The sequence below is a fragment of the Peromyscus leucopus genome, chromosome 7 (assembly GCF_004664715.2).
Source record: "Peromyscus leucopus breed LL Stock chromosome 7, UCI_PerLeu_2.1, whole genome shotgun sequence".
Lineage (NCBI taxonomy): Eukaryota > Metazoa > Chordata > Mammalia > Rodentia > Cricetidae > Peromyscus > Peromyscus leucopus.
The window spans coordinates 107686419-107695235 of record NC_051069.1 but is presented as its reverse complement, the minus strand read 5'-3'; the positions used below and the strand labels follow the sequence as shown (position 1 = coordinate 107695235).

Genomic DNA, 8817 nt, shown 5'->3' with positions numbered 1-8817 from the left:
CAAAAGTGCCCATTACAGTTCTCCACTGTAAAGTTACTGCTTTTCTCTTTGTAGTTAATATTTGTGGGGAGATAAAGTTTGTGACGTTATGAATACTTTATACTCTGTCCAACTTTCCTGGTTGATTCTTTCCTAACAAATGTTACCACAGTGTTTTCCAAATGGTTGTTTCCTATCACTGTTGGCTTCACTTTTTTTTTCCTTTTTGAGACAAGGTTTCTCAGTATAACAGCCCGGCTGCTCTAGAACTCACTCGGTAGACCAGTCTGGCCTCGAACTCACAGAGATCCGCCTGCCTCTGCCTCCTGGGGGAGGCATGTGCCACCACTGCTGATTGACTCCACATTTTTAAACTGGGATTCTACTGTGAGGAAGGGCTTTTCCTTCTCACTGTGTGTTGAATCCACTTATTTACATAAATGTTCAGAATAAGAATATTCCAACTCGTTGGTGGGGGAGGGTACAGCTTGGACAGTAGTGAGAAGGCATAAAAGTGCTCTTTATGCACCATGTTTGACTTTGCCACTTACTGGAACTGGTCAGAGACGAGGGCAGTCACATCACTGAAGAATGCTTATGTACATGTGCAGGAGGAATGAATTGTAGAGGGAGACTTTGTCCTGTGTTCTTGTTATCATTGATTGCTTTGGGAGGTTGGGATATACTGGGAGAGCTTGTATTTGTTTTTAATCTAGTAAAAGCACTATCAGTTTCTTCCTTAATTAGAAAATGCAACACACACCTTTCCTATATTCTCTCTTACGATCTTGATTTGTCTTTGGTCCTAAAAAGAAAGCGTCTTTTTGTGTGTCTCCTGACCTTCATGTTGCTCTGGGATTAGCTAGTATTACACAGCAACAGAGAAAATAAGATCAGAAGACTTACACAGCAGAAGACTATCAAGGTCGTAGCCAAGAATGTGCTCTTGGCAGAATTAATGCAGGCTGGGTTGTATTTTTCTTTGAAAATTTCATACCTGTGTATCTTAGTCATGTCCACCTTCTATTCCCTATTTCATACATGTATATCGTAATCGCACCCATCTTCTCCCTGTTTCATATGTGAATGTCTTAGTCATATCCACCTCTACTCCCTAGTTCCCAGTTTTCCCTAACACATCTTCTATTGTGGAATAATCTTTATGTACACTGTGAAGATGTGCCATTCTGATTGGTTTAATAAAAAGCTGAATGGCCAATTGCTAGGTAGGATTTTCAGGCACACGGGACACTGGGAAGAAGAAGAGGGGCGGGTGTCACAGCCAGCCCGAGAGGAAGCAGCATGGGCAGTACAGAGTAAAGGTAATAAAAACCACAAGATAAAAAGTAGATTGACAAAAATTGGTTAATTTAAGTTGTAAGAGCTAGTTAGTTACAAGTCTAAGCTATCAGCCAAGCTTTTATAATAAGTCTCTGTGTCATTATTGGGTAGCTGGCTGTCTTGACAAAAAGATCCGACTACATCCTTCCCAACTTCATGTCTTCATTTTGTTGTTTTTATAGTTTTAAAAGATGTGTTTATGTTTATGTGCATGAGTCTTTTGCCTGCATGTATGTATTATGTGCATCATGTGCATGCCTGATGCCCATGGAGATCAGAGAGGACATTTGATACCCTGAAATTGCAGTTACAGATGGGTGTAAGCTGCCATGTAGGTGCTGGGAACCAAATCTAAGTCCTCTGCAAGAATAAGAAGTGCTCTTAACCACTGAGACGTCTCTCTGGCCTCTTGTTTAAAAAACAGTGAATAAACCACTGGATACAATTTTCAGACATAGGAGTTCATATGTGCATGGATCCAAAGGAGCATGGTCAACCTATCAGTGGCCTTGCCTTCAAAGGATGACACTCTTCCTTGAGCAGCAGCCATCAACTGCCGTCAGCACCTCAGCTGAGGTGAAGGAGGAGTGTGGGGAAAGGCAGGAGCACACCAGAACTTTGCCTACTTACTAGGCATTGACCAACCTTTTCTCACCCCTTCCCTCCCTGTGCCCCCGGGGACTCTGGTAACCACGCTACTCTTATCTTGTGTGAGATAAAGATTTTAAAGATTTCATGTTTGAGATCATGTGGTGTTGGTCTTAGTATGCTTGGCTGTGTTCAGTGACTGTAATGATCTCCAGTTTGAAGTATGTTATCACAAAGAACAGAGTTTCATTGTTTTTATGATGAATAATATTCTGTTGTATATATGTGCCATATTTCCTTTATGGACACTTTGGTAGTTTCCATTTCCTAAATGCTAGCATTTCTAACTGGCTTGATCTTGCATAGGTCCTGTGCAGGTAACTAACGACAGCTGAAGGAGTTGATGTGTGCAACAGCCCTGTTATATCTGATGGTCTGCATCCCACACCACTCCACCCCAGCCTGCAGCTCGGACATTCTCCCCACCCTCTCTTCTGTATTGTCCCGTGAGCCTCATGGGGAGGTAGACACAGATGTTCCCTCTGGCTGAGCACTCACAGTGACTAGTTAAGAAGTCTCAAAATTAACCACTACCCTCGACAACAAGAAGCTTCTTTGACCAAGATTGAGAGCATCACACATACATGAATATAAAAACAAAAGTATTTAGAAGGCAGTTTTACATTATAGCTATTTAACAAGACAAAAACTCATAGATTATTTCCCAGGGCTTAAGACTTTAGTAGCCAGGGGTTTCGATCATGTTCACAGTCCCAAGCATAAATTTCCTTGTATAGAGCAGGTCTCAAGTCCAGCTGAGGACAGTTGGGTTAGCCTGTGGCAGTCTTGCCACAATTGTACCAGGAGGCACATTTTGCCTGGCATTGTAGCATGTGGGGATGAATGCTGGGTAAAACCATTGTAAAGGACTTTTACCATGTACCTGTCATATCCCCACTTCTGGTGAGGTTGCAGACATGCTCAGAATCTGAGTTTTTAGTGGTGGGAGGCATTAGAACTGACTGGGAACTGTTAAGATGTTACAGTTGGAGCCAGTGAGGATGACAACTACATCTTGTTGGAGATTTTGGCCTGGAAAGGTATTCCGTACTGTTGTGATGCTGTATCTGTCACAGCCAATAAAGCATTCTCAGATGAGTGTGGTTTTGTTTTTGTTTTTGTTTCTCTCAGGTTCATTCTTGTCGGTCTAGGGAGATAAGGTATAAGCTGACAGGTGTAGCTGCTTCAAGCTGGTTAAACATTAACTCAGCTGTCACCACAGCCCAGAGCAGCAAGCGCCCCAAAGCCAAGTTTCAGACCTGCCTGGTGTTCCTAGACTAAGGAGTGAGCAGCAGACATGGCTCACTTTGCACAGGTCATGGCTGAAGTGGGCGACTTTGGACGCTTCCAGGTACAGGTGACCATCCTGATGGGCATCCCCAACTTCCTGTCTGCATTCTTCGTGTTTGGTCAGATCTTCATGGTCCTTGATGAGGCTCACCACTGTTCAGTGTCCTGGGTCAAGAACCACACTTTCAACCTAAGCGCTGCTGAGCAGCTGGCAGTCAGCATCCCCAACGACACGGCAGGCAGACCTGAGTCCTGCCTCATGTTCCGGCCCCCTCCAGATAACGCCAGCCTGCAAGACATCCTCAGCCACCGCTTCAATGAGACCCAGGCCTGTGACTCAGGCTGGGACTATCCTGAGAACAGGCCTCAGTCCCTGAAGAATGAGGTAGGACTGACTGCCTATTCTCAGGCTTTCACAGGCCTGTCTATTCCTCTGGCCCTGTGCCTTTGGTTGATACTTGCTGTTTTGTATCTGTCCTGATGCCTGTTTGGGTTTATGCTTATTTTCTCCTTTGCCAGTCATCCTGGCCCACTGCCCCTGGTGGGCATCACAGGCCAGCCTACATCCTGTGCCCAACCTTGAGCTCTGTATGCCAGTTGATTGCATGCGCCACTTACTTTCTCTGTGTGCTCGGCTGCCTGAGTATCTGTTCCTTTTTGCATGCCCTCTTGTCTCTATCTTTTGACTTGTCTCTTTGTCCGTCCATTTGCCTGCCTTTATTCTTCTCCCTACCTGCTGTTCTCTCTGTCCATTTTATAAGATCTGCCTGATGGCCTCCCTTCCTGTCCTGACTTACCCTGTCTCTGTCCACGTTTATTGACCTGCCTCATTGCTTGCCCATGGTGCTTTCCTGCTTTTCAACTTCTGGCTAGTTCTATGCATGCCTGCCTGCCTATGGAAAACAGTTGTATGATGTCAGTAAGAAGTCAACGATTATATGATATTTCATAAAAATTTAAATACTCTGTGCTCAATAACTCACTATGGTGCCGAGGGTAGCCTTGGCTCACAATGTAGGAGCCATGGAATTTAGATGACCAAGTTGATCCTGGCTGCTATGCCAAGTCTTACATACCCTGTTTCCATTTCAGTTTGACCTGGTGTGTGATCGGAAGAACCTGAAGAGGACTTCACAGTCGGTGTTCATGGCTGGACTCCTCGTTGGGGCCCTCGTCTTTGGGCCCATCTGCGATTGGTATGTGCCGCTGACCCAGCATGCTTTAGGCTCCTGCTGCTGGCTAAGTTATTCCCTGGAGTTTTGTTAGTCATCAAGATAAGTCCTCATGCCTGCCTTCAAATGGGGCTCCGTGGAAGACCCTGTCTCCTCACTCTGACAGAGAGCCGAGGACAGGCCTGCCTGGGAAGGCCTCCTCGCTTCACAGTGTGTCCCTCTGTTAACGCAGGATTGGCCGAAGGGCCAGCATTCTGCTGCAGCTGTTTCTGTCAGGCCTCATAGGCGTGGCCACAGCCTTCGTGCCCAGCTTTGAGTTCTACATGGCTCTGTGCTTTATCTCGGCTACTGCTGTCGCTGGATATATGATGAGCACCATGATCTTTGGTGAGTATCTGGGCCCTGGAACTTTCAGGTACAGTCTGAAATCAGAGCTCTTGAGGTCTCCTGAACAGCCTGTGGGGGTAGTTTCAGTCATCTGCACCCTAGGAGGTCACAGCAGAGCTTCCTCTGCTGGGGACATACACAGTGCCCGGCATGATACCATCTGGATATCAGGGAACGTGAGCGGGCAGGTCCCGCCCCAGTCTCAGCCTTGTCTTCACAGTTTCAGAATGGGTGGGGCCGTCCTGGAGAACCAAAGCCATGGTCCTGGCCCAGAGCAGCTTTGCCATTGGACTGATGGTGTTAGCAGGCCTGGCCTATGGTGTCCGCAACTGGAGACTCCTTCAGCTAATAGGCACCACACCAGTCTTCTTGCTGGTCTTCTACTTCTGGTAGGGAGACCCTTGGCAGTGACAGGCCACCCTCTGTTGGGAGTGCTGTGGCAGGGTGCAGAGGAGGGACCTGTGGAGCTTGGGGGGAGACTCAGTGTGCCCTGGAATCCTGGGCGGCTGCACAGGGGTCAGCCTCAGGATCAAAGCCACGTGTGGTTGACAGGGTTTTGCCAGAATCCCCACGGTGGCTCCTCTCCCAAGGAAAGATAGAGGAGGCCAAACAGCTGGTCCAGAAGGCAGCTTCAGTGAACAGGCGGCCACTTTCTCCAGAGCTCCTGAGCCAGGTACCTGTTAGCAGGCCCAGGCTCACCCTGCCTCAAGCCAGTCTCTGTGCCTGTGTCCCGGCCCCTCACTCTGCCCTTCTTCTAGCTGGTCCCTGAGAAGACAGGCCCCTCGGGGAACGCCCTGGATCTTTTCAGACACCCCCGTCTCAGGAAGGTGACCCTGATTCTCATTGCGGTCTGGTGAGTGCCCAGGGCCTTGTCCTCCAGTGAGGACAGAGCCAGAGGACTGCTCCTGCTCTACAGTGTGTCACTGGAGGGATGGATGGAGGCTCTGTGAGTGTCGTGGTCTCTCCTGGTGTGATGTACACCCAGCAGTGACAGGGATACTTGGTACTTTGTAGGTTTGTGGACAGTCTGGTGTACTATGGCCTCGGTTTCCAAGTGGGGGACTTTGGCCTTGACATCTACCTGACACAGCTAATATTTGGGGCAGTGGAGTTGCCTGCCCGCTATTCCAGCATCTTCCTGATGGAGAAGCTGGGTCGCAAGTGGAGCCAGTTAGGTTCTCTGACTCTGGCGGGCATCATGTGCATCGTCATCATCTTCATCCCAGCAGGTACGAGGCTGTCTTCCTCCCTGCTAGGGTTCTCCCCGTTGCCACACTGCCCTTCAGGACCAAGGCTTCCCCAGGGTTTGGGCATAGAGGGTGAGGTGCTTGAGTAGCCAGGGATGTGTGTGGCCTTAGGTGAAGGTGTCCTTCCCTCTGTGTGGCTGACCCGCGTTCTCCTCCAGGGCTCCCCACGGTGGTCACTGTGCTGGCCGTGGTGGGGAAGTTTGCCTCATCGGCTGCCTTCACCATATCCTATGTGTACACCACTGAGCTCTTTCCCACCATCATCAGGTAAGAACTGTTGCGGTGATGTTGGTTCTCTGCCCTGGGGATCTAATATCACCCATCCTTCTGGCCCTTTGCCACCAGCCACAGGCAGCCAGTGAGCTGCCTAGGCCTAGGCCACTGGGAGTTTAGTGCAACTCTCCAAGTCGCCACGGGACACTGGAGGACAGATAGACATGGCGTGCCGTGGCCTTCTCGGGACCGGAGTGTGGGCCGAAGTGAGAGCAAAGGCTTGTGCTGCTCCCCAGGCAAACAGGCATGGGGTTGGTGAGCATCTTCTCCAGGATTGGCGGCATCATCTCACCGCTTGTGATGCTGCTGGAACAGTACCACAGGGCCCTCCCCATGCTCATCTTCGGCAGCCTCCCGATCGGGGCAGGCCTCCTGTGTGCTCTGCTGCCTGAGACCCGGGGCCAGACACTGAAGGACACCATCCAGGACCTGGAGCAGGGCTGCCCGCCACGGTGAGCACTGGCTTCTGGACCTCACGTCAGGAGCCCTCTCCCTAGGCCAGGCCTCCCCAGCACCGTTATTCTTACTTGGCAACATAGCGCCCCTTCGTGCCACAGATCATGTTGTAGGTCACTTTCTCCCTACAGATGACGATAGTAACTCATCCGAAGATCCCATCCTGGCTGCTGCTGACGTCTTTCTTCCCTTGCAGATCTTCAGTGGCACAGTCTCCTGAGAAAGAAATGGTGGTTAAAGGAAGAAGTTCTATCCTCAGGGTTCCCATCGGCCAACCTTCTCCTTCCAGCTGTGGTTGTTAAGGGCTTGCTCATTACAGCAGCAGCTCACACAGTGGGTACAGCTGGGCTTGTTTTGAGGGAGGGACAAGACCAGCTTGTTGGTCAGAACTTCTCTCTCTCTCTCTCTCTCTCTCTCTCTCTCTCTCTCTCTCTCTCTCTTTGAAGTATCGCCCAGTACCATGTTTGAATTGGGATCCTGGGTGTGTCTTTGTCTTTGCCTCTTGGATTGTGTCTGTGCCATGTCTTGGTGAGCAGGATCCCAGAGGAAGGAGTGTATGCATATGTAAGATACCACAGCACAAGCCAGAGCTTGGGGAAGCACCAGTAACAGTCTTCTCCTTGTTCCCACCTCTTAAGCCTCCCACTGGGATTCACATTGCATACCTGGGCCCAATGTCAATGCAAACCCTTGGAGAACACTGTGAAACTATTTCCAGAGCATCACGGATTCTTTGAGAAACTTCCTCCTTCACACTTGGTCACCTTCTCTTGTCAGGGTGGGTGTGAGCAGGGCTGTACCTGTACTCTGTGCATCCAGTCATGCTATTTCGTACTGTTCTCTTTTGAAATCATGGACAAACATGTTCTTCAGCTTCCTACCAGTACCATACTGTGTCCCTCTAATAAAAAGAGTACATACAGAAATGGGAAAGTGCATTTCAGAGCCGAAGCCGTTTACTTCTCTGAGTGATGTGATGATGTATGTGCTCCACCTTGGCAGTGATTATCTATCCTGGGAAAAGACTTAGAGGGATCCTTTACTGACAGCCATATTGCAAGTGTTTTCCTGTTGCTTTTGGTTTTGTTGTTTGTTTTGTGGCATGAGCTGTATTCCCAGACCTGCCTTTGGGGTCTTTGTAGACATTATCTTTTCCGTTTCTTAGGTATTGGATGTCTGGGGATAAGTATTTTCATTGTGTAATGTTTAATTTTCATTGTCAACCTGACTGGATTTGAATTATCATGGAAGAACTAACTGGGTGTGTCTGTGAAGATGTTTTTAGAAGTCTAACTGAGGAGGAAAAAACCCTTCCTGAATGAGGGCAACATTATCCCATTGGCTAAGGCCCTGGGTGAATAAATGAAAATATGGAAGGGAGCTGAGCAGCTGAGTTCAAGTCTCTACTTCCTGCCACAATGACTTCCCTGCATTGGTTTCATGACTCCCTGAATGGAACTGTACCCTCAAACTGTGAGCCAGAATAAATTCTTCCCTCACTTTCTTTGCTGAGTATTTTGTCACAGCAGTGAGAAGCGTAGCACAGGAAATTGGTACCGAGGTTAGGGGCTTTCTGTGATAGACCTGATCTTGCAATTCTTAGGCCTTCAGAAATGGTTCGCAAGAGGAATACAAGAGTTTGAAACTTTAGGCCAAAGGATCCCTAAAATCCTGTAAGCAGAGCTTAATGGACCATTCTAGTAGGAGCTTGTAAGACAAAAACATTAGGAGAAATGCAGGTAGTCTCATTCCACTTTCCAAAGGGAAACACGCACTCCACTGGGAGTTGGACTTGATGCCTTTGGTGACACATTCTGTCAAAGAGTTTGGCTGCATTTTATTCCACGAGAACTTGAGTGAAGTGGAATTCAAAACACTTAGAGATTCCAGCCAGTACACTATCAGGCTCTGATGTGACTATTGCTTATGTATTCAGATCTGCAGTATGAGAGAGCAGAAAGATAAGAAAAATGTGAACTTTGTTGGGAATGTACTGTGAGCAATTTGAAGTTGCAGATAAAGAA

At 48.3% G+C, this 8817-nt stretch overlaps 1 protein-coding gene across 1 annotated transcript; it reads left to right on the top strand.

Moving 5' to 3' along the window:
• The first annotated feature begins 1524 nt into the window (after positions 1–1524).
• Positions 1525–8297, top strand: LOC114682508 (solute carrier family 22 member 13). The gene is made up of 10 exons (XM_037208030.1): positions 1525–3643; positions 4351–4454; positions 4663–4817; positions 5038–5206; positions 5370–5490; positions 5576–5670; positions 5832–6046; positions 6223–6331; positions 6574–6789; positions 6990–8297. The coding sequence occupies exons 1-10, from the start codon at positions 3266–3268 to the stop codon at positions 7093–7095; spliced, it is 1668 nt and encodes a 555-aa protein (XP_037063925.1). The 5' UTR covers positions 1525–3265; the 3' UTR covers positions 7096–8297.
• Positions 8298–8817: the final 520 nt, after the last annotated feature.